We start from the raw sequence: 22,752 nt of genomic DNA on the forward strand, positions 1-22,752 counted from the left end.
AGTAGAAACACCAGTTCTTTCTTGGTTCTCTTTCAGTTCTCCTGATTACATCAAAGAGGAAGCATCAGTTAGGAAAAAGAGTCAAGTTAAAGTGATAGTAGCACATGCCAATCTCCATTTTCATCAAATCAACAGAGGGCCTTAGGGTCAGGGCCTTCAGAAAGCAGCTGTGTCCAGGGACATTTCATAACATGATCTTGTCACTATGCTTATGTTACATTGACCTCGTATTTATGCAGTAATGCTGGTTTTCAAAGAACAATAATATATAAATTTCCTTTTAACAGAAAATTGATCAGAAAGCTGTAACTATGTTTAAAGAAAAATATCAATAAACCTAGTGCAGGCTTTATATGGAAATGGCTAAAATCATGAGGGTAGACTGTGAATGAGAGAAGTTTAAGAAATACTCAAAGACAATGGTTATCAAATTTTGTCACACCATCGTACCTCTAAGAAGTGCATCAGAAAATAGGAATGTTAAGAGTTATTTTAGGTAAACAGCTATTCGGGACTTTAGGGGCTGGCCTCTCCTTGACTTCAGAGAATCATTTAGGGTGCTGAAAATAGGTAGCCAGTTCACCATCTACACACACAGAGCTTGCCTTAGGCAAATTCCTGGGAGTGAGTTCTTTGCTTTTCCAACTCTTTAGGAATGCAAATTCCTCCCTTTTACTGGTCCACATGCCCTCAAGCTACCGCTTGCTTTCTCCACTTTCTTCCATCAAGCCCTGCCCTTAGATCTTTTATTCATACTATGATACTGAGGCTCTATAATTGTACAGTTTGAAATATTCAGAGTTTGAGTTTTTGCATGGATTGAAGTGTAAAGGGGCAGAGATGTACCTTTCAGGCTGTCTTGAAACTTCAGGCCCTATTCAGCAGATAAGAAATCATGATTTTACACATCAACTCTACACCCTAGAAAATAGTTTATCTCACAATAGCATCTGGCTTGCCTAGCCCAGTCGAGTTGCTCCCAGGAATATTGTGATGTTGATTCTGCTGTCACCCTTTCCCCATTTCATATATAAGAAACAGTTACATCAATTCTAATGAACAATAGCCTTTACCATACACTCCTGCAGTGGATAGTCTAGCTAGTATTTCCCAAGTTAGAGTTTTAGGACCATGCATATAAGAATGATGTGGGGAGACAAAGCCACGTGGAGACGGAGGCAGAGGTTGGAGTTAGGTCGTTTTAAACCAAGGAATGGCAAGGGTTGTTGGCAAATATCAGAAGTTAAGAGCAAGGCATGGAAAAGATAGTTCCCCAAATCCATCAGAGATAGCAGGGCTCTGCTGACATCTTGATTTCGATTTTCAGCTTGCAGAAATATGAGCTAATAAGTTACTGTTTTTTTTTCTACTCGGTTTGCAATGCTTTTATATGGCAACCCTAGGAAAATAATATAGAGGTCATGGAAGACTCCACAAGGAAGGGGAGTTGGATAAATTTGTTAGGCTCTCCCAAGGGGAAAGGAGTACAAGCAGAGGGTGGTGGAGGGGGCATGGGCTCATTCAAATAGTCAAGTATAGGGACTTGAATTTTAAAAGAGAAAAGGGATGGGTTCTGCTGTTTAGAAAGAGATCTGGGCTCTGGGCTGAAGGCAGCCCTTCTACTACTGGAACAGCAGCAGCAAAGTCATAAGAATGTGTAACACTGCCTCAGTACACTCAAATGTTGTAAACGCGAAGCTAGAACACATTAAAATGAGCAAGGATCTTCTAATTTTAATACATTTGCTGCTGAAGCAAGCGCAAACAAAGATCTTCATTTGTAAAACAAATAGGTATTAGGATATTCTCTTGATAAATATTCAGTGCACTATAGGCCTGGTGTTGTGCTCAGAGAGGGTACAGCATGAGGACAGATAATGATCTTGCCTTTAAGGAGCTTAAATTACCACAGATGATAAGCAGCAAAGAATCAAACAAACTAGATAACTACCAAGTGCGATCAAAGCTTTGAAGGGAATAAACAGAGTAAGCTTAGAACCTTCAGAGAATTGAGGAATAAATTAAATAATCAGGAGAGTATCCAGCACAAGGTAGGTTATTATTGACAAAAGTTATTATTCTTCCTTAAAGGATGAACATTTTATCTACTAACTACATCCTGGTTTTTAATTTGCAGTAGCAGATGATGGATTTTTTCTGCCCTAAACAAAATATTTTTTTTCTTGATATGTTTGGGGCGGCTCATTTGTTTTAATGCAGTGGCGGTCAAATGGGTTTCCCAATCTCTGATCACAAAGTGCACCCATGCTCTGTCAAAAACAAGAGCTTAAGCTGGACAGACCATATTTCAGAGTCCTCCACTGTCTCCTCTTCCTTCCATCTCTGATCCCAGTAACCAACTCAGTCAGAGTGGTCTCTGTCGTCTCACTGGCCCCAGCTTTATGCCTTGGAGGACGGGCTTACTTCCTTCTCCTGTCTTCCCTTGGAAGCCAGATCTCATTCTTCCCTCCGTATTGAACACTCTCCTCATTTCAACATCTTTATGCTTGTAATAATCACACTGGTGCTCATGAGTCTCCCTCTGCCCTGACCTCATGCCTGCTCTCTCCCAGGCTCCATGCTGGGTGCAGAGGATAAGTCCATGACTAGAGGACACGGTTCCTGCCCCTGGATAGCACAAGCATATTTTTAAAAATCACCTATGGATTTGTTTACATTGCAGATTCCTAGGCATTCTCCAACCATTTAAATCAGAATGCGAGCAAGTGGGATCTGATCATCTGAATCTTAAGATATTTCTCTAAGTCATTCTTACACATACTAATACTGGGGAATCTCTACTATGTCTGTAATACGCCCCACTTTTGAGTTCACTTTTTCATATTTCAGATCAGTAATTCCCAGAACTAAATTTCTTCCCAGAGGATTAAATTAAAAGATGTCCCGCTTTTCTGTCTCCTAAATTTTAGGCTTTTATTTTTCATTTTATCTCTGTGGACCTGCAGTTTGTTTAGTCACCCAAACAAATTTGAAAAATAAATGAAAGAGGAGAATAGGAGAAGGAAGGAGGGAGTGTGAACTGAGTATGTGGGTGGGCAGCTGGGGTACCTCGGACAGCAGTTGTTTTACAGGATCCTTGGATAGAATGTGTAAAATTCTTGGCTTCATGAAGCCTCTGTCCCTGCTCCCAAACACGGTGTTGTAAGTGCATAGTTATTCTGTTGCCCAGCAGTTAATGCTAGGATGGTGACCACACTGCCATTCTTGACCGCCCTACCTTCCCAGTCCTTGCAAAATGTATCTTGTTGAACAGCTGATACCATCTGGAGAGCTTTGGTAACAATGTAACACTCAGTTTCTAATTTGATTTTACACATTCTAAATTTCATTTCTGTCTCCTCCAAACTTGGAGGTTTAATATAAAAAGTTATGTTTTAGTTTGTTTTCATTCCTAAACAGAAAGAATAAAGACAAGAATGGTTAGAAACTATGATATCTGTTCTTTTTTGTTTGTTTGCTTTATAGTTGACAGGAACTGAAAAAATACAAATTCTTTCAGGTCAATGAGAGTGCCCTTTCTCACAAAATTCACTGGCCGAGAGGAGTATGTGGGAATATGTCATAACTGTAGAAACAATGAGTCATGCCTATATAAAAGTCTCAAATTTGAACTTCAGAGCTGGAAAAAGAGCATACAACATAATTAAAGAAGAGCAGAAAGTACATGGTTTAATAAAGGCTCATCCACGCACTCACAACCACTCTAGATTCAAATAGTGTATGAATTTCAAATGTCTTTTTCTTGCACCATCTTTCTTTTTCTTCCCTTACATAGGACAAAGTGTTTCTTCTCATTCACATGTGAAATATTATCTTCCAAATCCCAAATGGATCCACAGTTTCAAAACCACAGGCAGATATATGAATACATGCTCTTCGATGGAGGACAGACAAGTGCAAAACATTGAAAACAAAAGAGGCAGAATTAAAGAAACCAATGTACTGATATTATGAATTATTACGTAGTCCTTAAGTTCACACAGGTGAAAACTACTTAATGACATGGGGAAATGCCCGTGATATAATGTGAAGGAGAAAAGATAAGATGTAAAAGCTGTATAATTCCAGTATCTTTTATACATAGTTGTATTTTGATATACCTAAATCTCCGCTTATCTACTTATTTACCTGCTATGCACAGCAAGAGATCTCTGGAGTGTTGACTTTTAAAATATTCACATTTCCTTCTTGTATTCTTCCATAGTCTACATTGTACATAAAATGTTATAATCAAACTGTAACTTTAATAGTATTCAAATTAAATTTCAGGGCTTAACATTAGAGGTACAATGTCAGTGACTAGAGATTATCTTTGCAGAATACCTGTGGGAATTTCTTTTTATGTTTTAATAAATACGTTTTAACAAATAAAGACAAAAGCTGAATCCTATTGACTCTTTGGTGAGAAATAAGCATTATTAGAATAAACAGGGAAAAAATTCATTCATTCTTACTCTTTAAAATGTTTCACAAGAAAAATTTCTCAGTTAACACTTCCCTTGTTCCTCTTTCTCTTATTCTCCCCTTTCATTTATTTTTCAAATTTTTTTGGGTGACTAAACCAACTGCAAGTTCACAGAGATAAAATGAAAAAAATAAAACAATATCTATTCAAAGCATTATGCACAGTCTGTATTTTTATCATCTTGAAGCTATGAACCCCAAATGGATCCGTAGCTTCAAAAATACAGGCATATTTAAGAACACAGATGCTCTTCAGAAGAGGGCAGCTATATACAAAACATTGAAAACATTAAAGAACCTGGGTGAGATAAACTTGAACTAATGAATGTTCTCTGGTAGTTTCTCTCCACATCCCAATGACTAAGGCCTGAGCTGGGACTTGACCATGTAAAATATCAAACTTAGACAATTAACCAAAAAAACTACATGGGGCAGAACACTCTGCTTGGACAAGTTTCCAAAAATAACCTCACTATCCTTTGGGAAATTATGGATTTTCTTTCCCCTCCCCATGTAGCTCTAATTACATTTTGCTGAAATATGTTACCCCTTTCTTATTACCTCACCATTCATGGATCTGGGAACCCCTTCTTTTAATCAGCAGAATTCAGGAATTTGCATATCTGCCACCAAAGACCAAGGGATTCAAACTTGACAATTTATCAAAAGGATATTTTGGTTGCCAGAGTGACCTTTGTAATATGTAAACAAAATCATTTTATTTATCTGCTAATAATATTTTAACAGTTTTCCATTTCACTTAGAATGAGAACTAAATTTCTAATTATAGACCAGGCATGGTGGCTCATGCCTTGTAATTCCAGCATTTTGGGAAGCCAAGGCTGGTGGATCACCTGAGGTCAAGAGTTTGAGAGCAGCCTGGCCAACATGGTAAAACCCTGTCTCTACTAAAAAATATATGAAAATTAGCCAGGGGTGGTGGTGTGCATCTGTAATCCCAGCTACTTGGGAGACTGAGGCAGGATAATTGCTTGAAACTGGGAGGCGGGGGTTCCACTGCACTCTAGCCTGGACAACAGAGAGAATCTGTCTCAAAAAAAAAATTATTATAATCTGCCAGCCCATACAGACTCAACCTCCATGGACACTATTCATCATCACTCACCGCATTCTTGTCACAGTGGCTTCCTTTCTTTTATATTTATTTAATTAAATTATTTTGTTGTTATTTTTTAGAGACAGGGTTTTGCTCTGCCACCCAGGCTGAAGTGCCAGCAGTATGATTATAGTTCACTGCAGCCTGAAACTCCTGGGCTCAAGTGATTCTCCTCCTTCAGCCTCCTCAGTAGTTAGGATTACTAGTATACACCACTACAGGCAGCTAATTTTTAAAATTTGATTTTGTTTGTAGAGACAGTCTTGCTTTGTTCTCTAGTCAGGTCTAGAACTCCTAGCCTTAAGTGATCCTCCCATTTTGGCCCCCCAGAGTGCTGGGATTACAGATGTAATTCACTGCTCCTGGCCCATCAATGGCCTTCTTTATGTTCTTCAAGCAAGCTAAGCTGTGCCTGTATCTAGGACTTTGCACGTGCTATTCTTCCACCTGTAACATGCCTGTTATACTTCCACCATGTCATAGGTATAACAGACCTCTTGTCATTCAAGTTTCAATTCAAATGTTACGTCCTAAGGAAGGAGATGGGTATCTCCACCACTTTACTCACTAGTATATTAGCATGTCACCCTCATTACTTTTCAAAATTATGTATATATTTGCTGTTGATTGTTTATCTGCCCATGAATCATAATGCAAACCCCAGAAGAGAATGCACCTTTTCTCTTTCATCTAGAACAGTGAGACATAGAACCTCTAAGACATAATTAACATTCAAAATTATTTATATATTTCCTGTTTATTGTTTATCTGCCCATGACTCATAAAGCAAACCCCAGAAGAGAATGCACCTTGTCTCTGTCATCTAGAACAGTGTGTAAAACATAGTTAACATTCAAAATTATTTGTTGAATGAATGAATAAGGTGGATTGTTTTCAAAGGTGACTATTTATAATTTCTCTCAACCTTATATAACCATAACATTACTTCTATCAAGAAGTAGAGTCAGTTTTCTCTCATTTTTAAGCTGAATTGGTCTTGTGATTTGCCCTGGACCTAGAGTGTGCAGTGGATGTGACATCACACCAGTCCTGGGCCTATACCTTAGAGGTCCTGTAGCTTCCACCCTTACTGTCTTTGAGTCCTGAGCCATGGTGTAAGGAGTTTCAACAGTCAGCTATAGGGAGGAGCCCTGAAGGATACAAGACAAAGAAGAGAGAGCAGGAGGCTCAACCAACCATCGACGATTCTAGCCAGCCCAACTCAGGCACCTATCTTGCCAGTAAAGCTCTCTAGGATACTGCAGATGCACTAAATTGCAGCATCCATTACCAAGCGGAACAGAGACAGGGCCTTTCTGCTGAGCATTGCCCAAGTGCAGAATCTGAAAAAGTTGTTATTTTAAAGTAAAAACATTTGGATTGGTTTGCTATGCAGCAACAGATACCTCAAACAGTCACTGGCACCAGAAATTGGGTGCTGCTGCAACAAAAACCTAAAATATGTTTTGGGTATCAGTACTGGAACCAGGCAGAGTCTGCACAGCCAGTGAGGAAATTATTAGTAAGAACGTGGCGGACAGTGAAAAAATTGCTTTTAGAGGCTAGAGAAGGCAAATGTTTATTGAACAGTGCTGGAGAAATTATTGACTGCAGTAACTTGGAACATGGAGAACATTTCTGGTGAACTTATGGCCCTGGCTAAGGAGGTTTTCAGGCCAAATGATGAAGGTCCTAATTGGCTTCTTTAATTTGTGCATATGTTATTAGTGCAGGAGCAATGGGACCTAAAAGAGAAACTGTTCCATTTTGAAGAATTTTGAGAAATTCCATCAGCCCTAAGGCAGTATCTCTAGCTGGTCAGAGTCTCAAGGTAGGAAATGGCCATAGGAAAAAAAAAAAAAGATAAAATCCAGGGTGCTGACAGGAAAACATGGCTTAAAGGAAAAAGTGAAATGATGGGTGTGAATATAAGACTCCTGTTAAGGTTTCTGAAAGACACAGCACCTCAGGGTCTTTGGGCAACAGAAATCTTTCATTATGTTTTCTTCAGTCTGTTTATGCAATGATGTCGTTTATGCAAAAATACATTTTATAAAGGAGATAATTAGGGCCACATTTTTATAAACTTTGGACAATATTTCATTGTCAGTCAATAGTTATCAAGAACTTGATTTGGAGATAACTGCTTACAGGGCACATCTGTTCTTACAGGAATCCTAAAATACATAATATTACTTCATTCCCCCGCATTAGAAAAATCTTATAAGAATCAAATCATAAATGCTCATGAAAAAATAATTTTAATAACTGTGTTTTGCAATAATGTCAATGTCATATAATTAGGCCATATGTCAATATGAAAAGAGGGCATTGAAACTCATCATAGTCTCTTGAAGTTCATTGTAGAGGATATTGCTTATCCCATTACCCAATATTCTATTATGAGGATCCTATTTCTTTCTAATTTTGGTACTAAAAATGAACATTTCTCCTCCATAACTCATTGATTATATGTTGTGGACAGGGCTGATCTATATAACTACAGATCTGACTTTCTTTTTAAAGTAAAGAATAAGAGATGCGGCTCCTGAGCAAAAAGTATATTTGCAGTCTTGAAATCTGTTCTCTGATCCTTGTTCTGAATTCATTTCTGTATCTCCACATTTATTTTTTTCCTCAGAGTAAATTTATAAATATTTATAAACTATTTGCAATACTTTTTTTGTAAAAGGTAGGGCTTTAATCAATTAATTGATCCTGTTTGCTTTTTCCATTTATCATTATGTAATTAAAACTGTCCTAACATGTTAAAACTGTGTAATATTTTCTGATATGAATGCAACATTATTTAATTAACCATACTTACAGGGAGATAAATTGGTGTTCATTTTTTTACTGTTATACAATTTGTAATAAACAACTTTGCACTTAAGTTTGCTCTACACATCTGATTTTTTTCTGGGATTGGAATTGCCTGCATTAATGCTCCTGAAATATATTATCAAATTGCTTTAGAAAGACTACAACAGTTTGCATACTTACCATGTGTCCAGCCAAGTACTAATTCTACACTTTGACAGAGAAATAACACTTAGTATGTACTATGGTCTGAATGCTTGAGTTCCCCCATATTCGTATGTTGACACTTGATCACCAGTGTGATTGCATTAGGAGGTGGGGCCTTTGGGAAGTGATCAAGGCTCTGCCTTCATTAATGCCCTTGTAAAAGAGGTCCCAGACATTAGCAAATAATTTATGCCACATCCTCAAAAGCAACTTCAACAAAAACAAACATTGACAAATGAAACCTAATTAAGCTCAAGAACTTCTGCATAGCAAAAGAAACTATCAAGGGAGTGAACAGACAACCTACAGAATGGGAAAAAATACTCACAAACTGTGCACCTCACAAAGGTCTAATATACAGAATCTATAAGGAACTTAAACAAATCAACAAGCAAAAAACGAAATAACCCATTAAAACAAGGCAAAGAACATGAACAGATACTTCTCAAAAGAAGGCATACAAGATGCCAACAAACATATGAAAAAATGCTCATCATTATTAATCATCAGAGAAATGCAAATAAAAACCACAATGAAATACCATCTCACACTAGTCAGAATAGCTTTTGTTAAAAAGTCAAAAAATAACAGATATTGGTGAGGCCAAGGAGAAAAGGGAACACTTAATCACTTAGCGAAAATGTAAATTAGTTCAGCCACTGTGGAGAGCAATTTGGAGATTTCTCAAGGAAGTGAGAGTTGAGCTACCATTTGACCCAACAGTCCCACTAGTGGGTATATACCCAAAGGAAAAGAAATTATCCTATGAAAAAGACACATACACCTATGTGTTCATTTCAGTGCTATTCACAATAGTAAAGACATGAAATAAACCTAAGTGTCCAACAATGGTCATTGGATAAAACAAAAGTGGTACATATATACTGTGAAATACTATGCAACCATCAAAAAGAATGAAATGATGTCCTCTGCTGCAACATAGATGTAGCTGGAAACCATTATCCTAAGTGAACAAATGAAGAAATGGAAAACCAAATATCACGTTCTCACTTTTAAGTGGGAGCTAAACATTGGGTAAACATGGACATAAAAATGGGAACAACAGACACTGGGAAATACAGGAGGGGAGAGGGAAAGAGGGAGCTAAGGGTTGAAATATACTATCTGTTGTGTACTATGCTCACTACTTGGATTACGGATTCATTCATGCTCCAAATCTCAGCATCATACAATATACCTTTGTCACAAACCTGCACACGATTCTAAAATAAAAGTTGAAAAAAGTAAAAAAGAAGAAATATATTTACAATAAGAAAAAATATACATTTTAAATAAAAACAAAACCAATCTCATTTTGAATTGTAATTTCCACAATTCCAACATGTGGGAAGAGCCTAGTGGGAGGTGACTGAATCATGGGGCTGGTCTTTCTCATGCTGCTCTCATGACAGTGAATGAGTCTCACAAGAGCTGATGGTTTTAAAAACAAGAGTTTTCCCTGCATAAGCTCTCTCTTTTTACCTGCCACCAACCACATAAGATGTGACGTGGTCCTCCTTGCCTTCTGCCATGTTTGTGAGGCCTACCCGGCCATGTGGAATTGTGTTATTAATTAAACCTTTTTTCTGTGTAAACTACCCAGTCTCAGTTATGTCTTTATCAGCAGCATGAAAACAGACTAATACAGAATAGTAAATTATTTTTACTTTATAAAGTAAAAGGACAAATTATAGCTTTACTTTAAATATTAAGGTCTCTAGTAATTTAAAAAATGTTTATTTTCATATATTACTGTTTCGTTTGTTTCTTTCTTCCTTTCTTTTCTTTCTTTTTTTTTTTTTTGAGATGGAGTCTTGCCCTGTTGCCCAGGCTGGGGTGCGGTGGCCTGATCTCAGCTCACTGCAATCTCCGCCTCCCAGGTTTAAGAGATTCTCCTGCGTCAGCCTCCCAAAGTGCTGGGATACAGTTGTGAGCCACTGAGCCCAGCCCTTTTCATATATAACTTTTAAGAATCATATGTTATTTTATTTGTATGTTATTTACACTCGTTTCACTATTCATTCTAAATACAAAGCAGATCTTGAGACATACAGAAACCTAAACCTTGAGACCAGCCTGGCCAACATGGTGAAACCCTGCCTCTACTAAAAATACAAATTTAGCTAGTAATGGTGGTGTACGCCTGCAATCCCAGCTACTCGGGAGGCTGAGGCACAAAAATGGCTTGAACCAGCAGGGTGGAGGTTTTAGTGAGCTGATATGCCACTGCACTCCAGTGTGTGGCGACAGAGCAAGACTCAGTTTCAAAAAAATAAAACTAAGCCGTCTTTAATAGTAATATTCACTATTACTTTATCATTCATAAAGTTCATCTTTATAAGGGCTTTCTTTTGCATTCTGATTTCATGATTTTCATAATTATAGCTAAACTGTGATTTGTTATTACTCGCAGTCACAAGTTTAGCTTGTATCTACAACTCCTTTAGACGTTCTTTTAAAAAGAGGCCCAGAGCGCTGCTCTGTACCCTCCAACAACTGAGGGCACAGTGAAAAGGTGCCATCTATGAACTGAGAGCAAGTTGTCACCAGACATGGATTCGCCAGTGCCTTTACTGTGACTTTCCAGAATTTCCAGAATCCAGAATTTTTAGAAATAAATTTTGTTTATAAACCACTCAGTTTATGATATTTTCTTATGACAGCCTGAATGGATTAAGACAGTAGGCTATTTTTAATTTTCATGCATCAGGATTCTTCTTCTTCTTCTTTTTTTTTTTTTTTGAGTGAAGTCTTGCTCTGTTGCCCAGGCTGGAGCACAATGGCATGATCTCAGCTCACTGCAACCTCTGCATCCCGGGTTCAAGCGCTTCTCCTGCTTCAGCCTCCCGAGTAGCTGGGATCACAGGTGAGCACCACCACACCTGGCTAATTTTGTATTTTTAGTAGAGACAGGGTTTCACCATGTTGGCCAGGCTGGTCTCAACCTCCTGACCTCAGGTGATCTGCCCACCTTGGCCTCCCAAAGTGTTGGGGTTACAGGTGTGAGTCACCACACCCGGCCTAGCATCAGGATTATTCTTATCCAAAAGGTCCAGTGCTGAGAATTTATCCTAAGTAATCAAAAAATAGAAAGTATTTATGTAAATGTATATTCACTACAATAGTATTTATAATAATGAAAAACTTATAATGTAAATGTCCAACAATATTGAAATAGTTATGAATAATAAAGCTGTAGGGTGAAATACTAGATATTAAAAAAGAGGCTTACAAAAGTTGCTAATTGTAAAATGTTAAATATATTAGAATAGAAGGGGATTTTTCAACTATTAATATGGGAACATTTCTGATGCATAATACTAACAATATCAAGATAAAATTTTAATTTTTCTACTTAAGAGGAGATAATTCACAAAATATTAGCCATGATTAACTCTTAATTAGTGGAGTCAGGAATGCTTTATATTTTCTTCTCTGGGGCTGCCATTATTCTTTTATTTTTACCATGCTATACTTCTCCTTATTTCCCTGTAAAACTATTCTAGATTAAGGTAGAGCTATATATTTAAAAATATAAAAATACTCATTATTAAGATGCTCATTTTTCTTAAAATGAGTATTAAAATACTTTTGTTATTATTAAAATACTCATTTTTAATTACATTGCCAATATCCCAATCTCTACTCATACTTTTAATATTCTTTATTTGAAAGAATTTTAAAAAATTAAACAAGCATCTTATTTCATAAGTTTACTTTTTCCAGTGCAAAAGTTTAATACAATTATACTTTGGTACCAAAGAAAAAGGAAAAAGTACAACAAAGAATGTTTTAAGATGGAAAGTATGGAAGAAAAAGACATCTAAGTTGCCAAATTTTTAACTTTGTAACGTAATAAAAACAATGCGAACTCCTGTGGCCAAATAATCTCTGTTGTAAACTGTTATCACAACAATCAAGGTTTTGCCTCCTCAGCTCACTGCATCCTTTGAGTTCAATCTGAATTTCTCATTGAAGATAGTAAAATTGCGACATCTACCTGTCAAATGATGGCTTCTCCCCACAGTCAAAGGCATCTTGAAGCTCCTTAACGAGATTAGCCTGGCCCGGCAGTCGAAAGAGACCCTCTTCTTTCAGCCCCCTTTGTCTGATAAAGTCCACGCACTGCTCCACCAACATTGGAGCCAGACGGTTCCCATATCTCTTCTCATAACGAACAGTATCCTCCAGTTTCTGTCCAAAAATGCCTAAAAAAAAGGATCACAGTGAACTTGAGAAATTTATCTCTTCTCACTTTGTTGTTGTTGTGTTTTAATTGCATATAACAGAAAAACAAAGATTGGAATGCTAGCAAGCACTTAATGTTCAGTATTTCACATTATTATACAATCAAATTCATTGCATACAATTCCTTAAATGGCATGAGTTTACCTTATGCTGCTCCTTTCTTGTATTTTATGTTTAGCCCAAAACCGAAATAGAAATACTGAGTTTGAGATATCCATTTTGAAATAAGAAACACTAATAAATGTAACTTGAGTTTGAGGCTTCCCATTTTCTTTTCCTTCTAGGAAAGGAATTGTATTCAGTAGCTTAAAAGGAGAAATATGCTACAGAAAATAGTCAAATTCTACCTTTATTACAGTTTTACATTTATGTCCAATTTGCATTTAAGTTCCCCTTTTGTTTTCACTCAAGTTGTGATGCCATGACTGCAATCAAGGTGATAAAACCAGGAAAAGAAACCCTGCATTTTCTCCCATATGAAGTATTTCAGACTGTATTTGCTCTTTAAAATCTTAAACTATTAACTTATTTGAAAGCGAAAAATTGAAATTTACAAAGCAGTGCATAAAAGTGGGGAGGCAGGGTCTTGCCCTAAAGAAAGCATATTTTATCATGTACATTGTTTAGAATCGGCAGCACATGGTGGTAATAAAAAGCCATCCAACTTTTAGTTAGATTTATTAATGATTTCACAATACCTACAAACCATACATTCCTTGGTGTATATACCTGGGCTGAACACTCCCATTATTTCATCCTAAGTATTCCACTAATTAAGAGATAATACTTTTGAAACATATTAATATTAGGTAATAGCTTGGTAAAAATTATCAACCTATGAGAAAGGGGGGAAAACAGCCAAAGAAAATGTGACCCCAATGTTTCCAGATGGAATAAATACCATGAAATTACTTTAATAGTCTAAGGAGTTTCATAAAAGCGGAAGAAAAGTAAGTGGTGCATGTTGAAATTATGTAAAACTTCAGAATGTTTGGAGAATTCTTTAACAACCATTAGGTTAAGGATTTGATTATACCAACAGATGCTTTGCCTCCCCACCTGTAAAATAATTTCGTTATGGGTTCAGTAGTGCAAAACCACCATGTTTCAAGCAGTAAAGAATTGTTACCAAAGAAAACATTCTAGTTCAAATTAAATACTTGTTCCACTTCCCTTGCAATGGGGTGGTCATATGGCATAGTCCTGGTCGATAAGTCTTCTTGTAGCCTTCAGGAAGACTTTCTTTGCTTGATGATAAGGAAAGATATCTGTAGTTGGCAGTCACTCCCTTTGCCTGTCTTGAACTTGGGCATGATACTGGCTCTTGTTACAGTAACAGCAAACACAACATTCTCACCTTGGTATCAAATCTAGCACTAATGAAATACATATATTCCATTTAGGAAATAATATTGAGTAATCTAATATCAATATTAAAGTGCATAAAAAGCAGAATTAGAAAACAGCATTTTCTAAGGTCAGTAAAGATTAGAGCAGATAACGGGTCTAGTTAGCTTCGTTTGCAGATGTTAGAACAGGCAGTTTCTCGATAATGGTGTATCAGACCTCATTCCCTAACTCTGACAGACATGCACACCCCATATTCCCTTGACATTTCCATTTTAGAAGCTGGAAAATTAAATACTTGTTCCACTTCCCTTGCAATGGGGTGGTCATATGGCATAGTCCTGGTCGATAAGTCTTCTTGTAGCCTTCAGGAAGACTTTCTTTGCTTGATGATAAGGAAAGATATCTGCAGTTGGCAGTCACTCCCTTTGCCTGTCTTGAACTTGGGCATGATACTGGCTCTTGTTACAGTCATCTTCTGACCGTTAGGCAACAATCTCAAGGGAAAAGCTAAAAGATTAACAGACATGCTGAGGCTGAAGTTACTGGCAGCCCTTTTGTCCAGATAGCATTTAATATAAGAAGAACAAACTGGTGTGTGTTTAAGCCAGCTTTCTGTTCCTTCAGCAAAACGAAATTTTAATCCATTCAATGGTGCTAATGAATTATAGAGATATTCTAGTGTTTTAATAATAAGGTTTGCAAATTGGTTATGTTGGAGAATATTGACCCTTTCGGTGGAGAGCTTTGAAAACAAACGTGATGCTTATTTGCCTCTAGTAATTGAACTCTATCCTCCCAAAATTAAGTAAATAGCCTCTTAAAAGGTACTTATAAATCATTTAAGAAGATAATATGTTGACTTTTGGGAATAAATTTTATGTATTTGTGATTTTTTTTTACTTTGGATTTTTGCTTTGAATTGATAAATATATTACCTAAGGGTTCTCTTCAAATCCAACAGAAAACTACCAAGGATGATCCAATTCAATGACCATGTGTACTACAAACATGAACCAAATTTCCAATATTTGAATTTATACAGTAATGAAAAACAGTCAAATATTCTTTTCTCAAAACTTTCAGGATTATTTTCCCCAACAACTCAAGTAGTGATAAAGAAAGGGCTGTTTTGCTTTAGATGTGTATGTGTATATTTGGTTTCCTTTTTATTTTCTTGTAAATGCAGGCTTGCCTTTATGATAAAATAAGAATTTACTCAAAAATTATAGCAAGAAATTTAAATTTATTAAGTATGTATTATATTCTGAGTCCCTCACAATGTTCTCTCATCTTCATAAGAAATACATAAGGTAACCATCATTCTTCTTTTTATACATGAGAAAATTGGGGCTCAGAGAGATGAAGTAATTTGTCTGAGGTTAGTTACAGAGCATCAAGTGGCAGAATGGAAGTTCACAACCAGATTTGTTTAGCTTTAAAATCTTTGCTCATTTCTAAATATCAGTCCTATTCCTTTTTATTTAATCACAATCATGAGTCCTCATTTTCTAGTAATTAAAAATATTAGTACATTCTCCAACTGAGTAAAATCATGGGCCTTTTCAGTGCTTCTCAAAAGTGATAATAGCTAAGCTGTACTTGCATATGCCAGGTATGTAACAAGCAGTTTACCTGCATTTCTCTCATTTAAAACTGATAGCACCCTGTGAAGTAGGCACCACCATTCTTTGTATTTTAAGGAGGATGAGCTTGAAACACAGAAAGGTTGAGTAACCTGCCAAATGTCACACAGCAGTAAATGGTGGAGCTAAGGCTTATTTGAGGTAGTGGGAAATCAGAGCCACTCAGTGTCTATTACGCAATACTGTATGGTATACACAATGGATGAAAACAGTTATACTGGAAGACATCTGCCATTTATTGGCTTTCTGATCTCAATTCCTCCCATCACATTAGGATAAATGATCGGTGCTGAGAAAATGTAAACTGGGAGGTGGGGGAGGTCAGAAAAAAAAAGAGAAGGAAAATACTCTGGAGCTTCAGTGAACATGCTGCTCCCCCAAAGCAATTTCCTTCCTATAGAGCTGATGCCTTTAATATAGCAGTGTAATATGTAAGAAAGCTAAAGCATGTAGACAACACGTACATACAATTCAAAATTCCTGTGGAAAAAAAATGAGTTTTCTCTGCTGTAGAACTGGTCTTGAAAAGAATGAGTAAAGAATTTTAATAGATGTATACGCCCCATTCTGTAGCACTGGAAATAGCATGCCAAACATTTCTGGCTTAAAATGGTAGATGTGGGTTGCCCTTCTGCATAAGAAAGGTCCTTCGGAGGAAAGTTATTGATGGGAAAACATCGTTTAAAGAAACAGATTTATTTAAAAATTTCCTTGAGGGAACAGTGAAACTTCAAATTTTAAAATTAACACAAAAGCACAAAGGTCATGTGCTACCCCCAACTAACAGCACGAAGAAAGGACACACTGACTAGTAGTTTATTAACAATATTCCCTAGAATGTGGGTCACGCAAACAGTTCGAGCTATGTCCATTTAAACTCCCGGCAAGGTTTCACACACTCTGACAAAAATGTCCCCAGTATTTCTGGGCAGTGATAAATGTCATGCCTACCTCCCCTCCATGTGAAAGTACATTGGTGGTGTCACAGAGCATCACCCAGGATGTGACTTTTTGCTGGACTGAGAAAGTAAATCACATAGGTGGATTTATTACACTGGTAGGTGGCTGTTTCCAGTGGAGCAAGCAAGAAAGAAACTGCCATAGCCTTCAGGGTTTGCGAGGGTCCCCCTTTACATGTGATTTATATAGCCCATAGCTAGAGGCTGCCTGTGAAGCAAGTGACTGTGATCCTATAAATACATTCATATTTCATTCTTCCCGAAAATGAATACGTAATTATGAATTTAAACCTCCTTAGATTCTGTGTCCTGCATATCCTCTTTGCTCCTCAATTCTCAGTGAAGTATATGACTCTGTCTCCTTTTCATCACTTCCCATTCACTTGCTGACTTTTGCAATTTGATAGCTGACCCAGTTATTACAACAAAATGGTTTTCCTACAGTCACCAATAACTTCCTAGTTGCCAAATCATTGACAGCCAAATTCATGTTTTGTATTACTTTGTGTCTCACTCCCTGTAAAACTATCAGTCTCTTCTTCCCAACAATTTCCTTGTTACATGACTTGCCTTTCAGTGCCCTTCTCAGTCTCTTTCTTGACTATGCTACCTACTATGCTCTTTAATAGTTGTCTGGGTTCTGTCCTCAGTTCGGTTTTTACTTTAGCTGATACAGTCCCTCTAAAAGACTCCATCTAATTTCACTTCATATTAACTATTCTCAGGTTTGTATCTCAATTTGGGCTACTGTTATAATCTCCGGCATTGGATTTCTAGGTGCTCAGTAGAACCCTCAATATGGATAGTTCAAACATTTTCAAACTCAAAATTTCTAAAGCTGAATAAGTCATCTCTTTTTTTTTAAAAAAAAAACCTATTCTTTGTCCTTTAATCCTAATTTTGGTTATCAGTACAAGTTATTCCCCCCCAAAACATTGAAGTGCCATCTGAGAATCGACCTATATTCTTCTTTTCTTCAAGCTACTCACTTAACCACCATGCTGCTCCCCTCCAAGATTTTTACCACTGCATTAGATGAGATATTCAGTATTTCTTCCATGATTTTTTGAAGAGCGGAGTTCCCAGTCCAGCCACGTACTGCCATGATGAACTTCATAATAGCTCAATCGGATCATGCCACTCTTACGCTTCACTTCTTCCAACAGTGCCCACTGATCTGTCTTTGCAACCACATTTCTTTTTATGAAATAAAGTCCCCACAAGCTGATCTCAGCCTCTTCACTCTCCATTCAGCCAACAATGTATAGGTGTCATCCATTGTGTGCCAGGCACTGTGATATCTCCATTCTCATTTCTTTTGCTTCCTAACAAACAATATGTTTTCAAACTATGCTGAACTTTGTATTGTTTCCTAAATAAAACATGACTTGTCATGTCTTTATACCTCCTTCTAGAAGGTATGTCCTGCCTTTGGAGGTCAGTGCAGGAAACCTTATCCTATAAAAGTCAATTTATATATCTCCTATGTCACATCTTTGCTGACATTCCGTTCCCCATCCCCTACCCTAGACCTAAAGCTTGACATATTTCTTTATTCCTTATCACTTTTCTTGGAAATTATTTATTTAGATGCCTAACCTGTGTTGGACTAGTCAAAAGAGGATTTTGTTTTTACATTTATGATGATGAAATAATTGTTTTACATTTATTATTATTATAATAAATATAGAAAGCAGTTACATACTATATGTCTATACTATTAGCTTTGGAGAGGTTTAGGCAAGGTGCCACAGACACAAGGACCACACTGGGATTGGTCCCAGGCGTAAAGGACTCCAAAGCATGAATTCCATTTTACCACAGTCAAGGCTTTTTGCTTATGTCTCTGAAACTTATCAAGATGGGTGACGGACAGATGCTCCATAAACATTTATGCAATAAATACATGCATGGAAACAAAACATTTTACCTCCCCAATTATAGAAAATAAATGAATAATTCCAATGTAAAATGAAGCACTTTACTTCCCCAATTATAGAAAATAAATGAATAATTCCAACATAAAATGAAACTCAAATGTAAAATTGGGCCGTGCCATTAATTTTGAGTTCCTTATCCCTTCTTGTCAGTAGATCACATGCTCAGCCACAGTGGAAATTTGCCTTGACTTACCCTCTGCTTACTGCAACTCTGCTAGCAGGATAAATCCTGGTATCACCAGGATGGTAATAATTTTCCATTAAAATGAACATTTACCACAGAAAATGGTCAAATCAAAGCAAAATACATTTGTTTTAGTACAGAACTAAGAAACAAAGCCAGGTAAAGCTTACTTCACTCTATCATCAGCTTTCTAAGTAGCCACAAAATCTTATATAGATAGAAAACCTTTACTCCAAGGAGCTCAGGGTATCATAACCAGTGAATGTTGGTAGAACCTTCACTCTTTTCACAATGAGAGTGGGGAAGGAGGGAGAAAAACAAAGGCTAGGAAAGGTTAAGAAAGTGTTATAAGGTGAACATAGCAACCCAGTGGACTAGGTCTTGAGCAATTACAGACACCAGGGTCCAAGTCAGGCAATTTGCATGTATTTCTCTCTTTTTTTAAACTAATTAATTTTACTTTAGATACATACTAAATCTGGCATTTCTCCCCATGTTATCCCTCCCCACCCTGCCCTCCCTTCCCACCCCGCTGCTGTCTCTCCCCTACCCGCCCCAACTGCCCCCAGTGTGTGACGCTCCTCTCCCTGAGTCCATCTAAAACAGCAAAAGCAACGGCAATAAAAGCCAAGATAGACAAATGGGATCTAATTAAAATGCATGTATTTGTTTATTTGTCATTCATGGACATTCTGCAAGGGGGTCCCTTTTCTACAAACAGGAAAACAGATTAGAAAATGATAGGTGAACTGTCTTAGATCACACATCTAGAAAGTGGCAGATTTGGGATACAAACACAGATACATATGATTCTAAAAGTCTTTCTTTTTCACTATGTCACATTAATTCAATTTAAACATAATTTTTCTGAGGCATTCTCACTATTATCTTAGTATCACATGGGGGAAAATTTTTTTTGTAACCTCCAAAGACCAAATCCTATTTCCTTTAGTTGACGTGAATTACTGGGTTTCCACAGGAGCCCGTGGTCAGCCTTTTGTTCATGGGCACCTATAACTTAATAGATAATTTGGTGTAGTGCTTATCACAAAGTAGGTAATTAATGTTTCATTATTTTCAAGGAGTCTGTGAACTCACAGATCTGAGACAACCTGTTTGTTTACCTTCTCATTCCCAGCATCACTTTGTAGAGGCTCCATAAAACATTGATATATGAATTAATGAGCTATTCATTTACACAGAATTTAAAATTATATAGATTTGGATAGTGGTATTTTGTTGGACAAATCCATTTTCATGGTGATTACAACATATACGACATACAACAAATTTTAAACAGGATGTTGGTCTTGTCCACCACCACTGTAAAGACATTCTATTGCCTATGGACTCCTGTGAATAGATAGATTGTAACACTGTACCTCACCAGTTTGTAATCAATCTTGAATCCCTCATTAAACAGACCTATTGCCATTCTCCCACTTTGGAAAGAAATAAATTGTGTGTGTATGTGTGTGTGCATGTGTGTGTGTATGTGTGCAAGCCTGTATACTACGAACATGTATAAAGAACCTCAAGGTGACTATGAGGTATAAAGGTATAAAGCACCTCAAGGTGGCTATGAGGCTACAGTGGCCAAGAATCAGCATATATAAAATATAAGAGCTATAGGCTGGGCGTGTACCTATAGATTATAGGCTTGCACCTATAATCCTAGCACTTTAGGAGACCGAGGTGGGAGAATTACTTGAGGTCAGGAGTATGAGACCAACCTGGTCAACATGATAAACCCCATCTCTAAGAAAAAATACAAAAATTAGCTGGGTGTGGTGGTGGGTACCTGTAATCCCAGCTACTTGGGAGGCAGGAGAATTGCTTGAACTTGGGAGGTGGAGGTTGCAGTGAACTGATATTGCACCACTGAACTCCAGCCTCGGTGACAGAATGAGATTCCATCTCAAAATAAATAAATAAATAAATAAATAAACATAAGAGCTATAGAGTTAGGAGCATATACTTTGTAAACAGAGAAAGGTTGCTGAAGAAATGAGAGCCAATGATGCCTTAAAGAGAGCATTAAGTTCGGATATATAATGGAGGAGAAAGCATCCTAGCTGAGGGAACAAAGTGAAGAAAAATGAACAAGTGGTGTAAGACATGTGTTTAGTAGAAGTGAAACAGTCTGGGGAATTAGGGGGCGTATACTTCAGGGAATGTTCGAATTTGTTGGAGGGCCTTTATAATTACTTGAAATAGGACTTTCTCTTGTGAGCAATAGGGGATCATAAAAATCTTTTAGGTGGGCAGATCATTTGAGGTCAGGAGTTCGAGACCAGCCTGGCAGACATGGTGAAACCCCGCCTCTACTAAAAATACAAAGATTTTAGCTGGGCGTGGTGGTGTGTGCCTGTAATTCCAGCTACTTGGGAGGCTGAGGCAGAAGAATTGCTTAAACCTGAAAGGCGGAAGTTGTAGTGAGCTGAGATTGTGCCACTGCACTCCAGCCTAGATGACAGAGCAAGACTCTGTCTCAGAGAGAGAGAGGAAAAATCTTTTAAGTTGTAGAAGGTTGTTGACAGCACTGTTTTACAAATACAGATAGGGAAATCTTCACAGGTTCGCTTGTGTGTTGTAGGAATTTGTGAATAGTGCTGGGCGTGCACAGAGATGAGAATGAACACAGTTTTAGAAAGCCACTACTTAGGATAAAGTAAGTTGCATACATGGAGCAATAAAGGCACGGAGTGCTAAGGTGATGGGAATGGAAATGGAGCTGGAAGGATATAAAGAAGAAGCAATGGTGCATGACCACTGAGGACCTGATGATAACTTATCTCCAAGAAGGGAGCCGTTCATAAAAAAACAAACAAACAACAACAACAACAAAAAAAAAAAAACAAGACAGAGTTAGACTTTAAAAATCTAATTTTGTGTCCTGGGATCACAACAATCAAGGAATCCAGCCTCTTATGACTAGAACCAAGTGCTCAGACCCCAATGTTATGCATTCCCAGGAAGTCAAAGGATTAGTTATACTGCTAATGTTCATATTATAGAGGTAAAGAAAAATTGTAGTTTCAAAATCAACAGGGTAAAAACATTCACTTATAATATTTATCTCAACAGAACATAAATCCAAAGCACCACAATCCCAAGCTCCCTGCCTAATAGATGTTTCTTGGTTCTTGGATTTTTCAAACCACTGAGAAAACATTTTCAGTGACCTTAATTAGTACCCAAACAAAGAACGAGAGATGAAAAGGGCAACAAAAAGGACAGAAGAGATCTGGAAGAGGAAGGTGCTCTGAGAGGTGAGTTTCAGCTTGCATAGCATGCAAGCTCTAATGTAACCAGGCCTCTGGAAACTTTTACTCAACTCCACAATTTACCCTGACAGCATTTCTAAAACCGCTAGAAATGCAGCATGTCTCCCCAGCTGTTGGCCTACTTTTGACAACAGTTAAAAAAAAAAAAAAGAAAAAGAAAAGAAAAGAAAAAGAAATACGTTTTACATGTGGATCAGGAAAAGTAGCCACATCAACTTTTTCTTTTTTTTTTTTTTTACTTCTGGGCATTTTTTTCCTGGCTTCACACATTCTCTTTATTGCATTCCTTAAAATGACTTAAGCTGATGCTTTCAGACAGGCTTGGGAGAGGACCGCAGAAACCCAGGCCACTTCTTGAAACACTTGAGTACCCAGGAGATTAAATAAAGCTCAAAAGATCACACTCTTCTTAAGGTGGCATGGTTTTAGGAACCCAGAATTGAGAGGCGAGTTCTCTTTTCAAGGCCAGACCTTCAGTCAAGATGTAAAGCCTCTGTGCGTCACGCTGCTGC

The 22,752-nt window shown here is 37.3% G+C and overlaps 1 protein-coding gene across 6 annotated transcripts in view; it reads right to left on the reverse strand.

The window, feature by feature from the left end:
- The window catches only part of ARHGAP24 (Rho GTPase activating protein 24), a 911,211-nt gene that overhangs the window by 40,107 nt on the left and 848,352 nt on the right, over nt 1–22,752 (reverse strand). For all 6 annotated transcript variants that reach the window (XM_054253621.2, XM_002745629.7, XM_035294559.3 and 3 more), the window contains one exon: nt 12,630–12,837. In XM_054253621.2, the coding sequence (XP_054109596.1) occupies nt 12,630–12,837 (208 nt within the window). The remainder of the gene's footprint in view (nt 1–12,629; nt 12,838–22,752) is intronic.

The sequence above is a fragment of the Callithrix jacchus genome, chromosome 3 (assembly GCF_049354715.1).
Source record: "Callithrix jacchus isolate 240 chromosome 3, calJac240_pri, whole genome shotgun sequence".
Taxonomy (NCBI): Eukaryota; Metazoa; Chordata; class Mammalia; order Primates; family Cebidae; genus Callithrix; species Callithrix jacchus.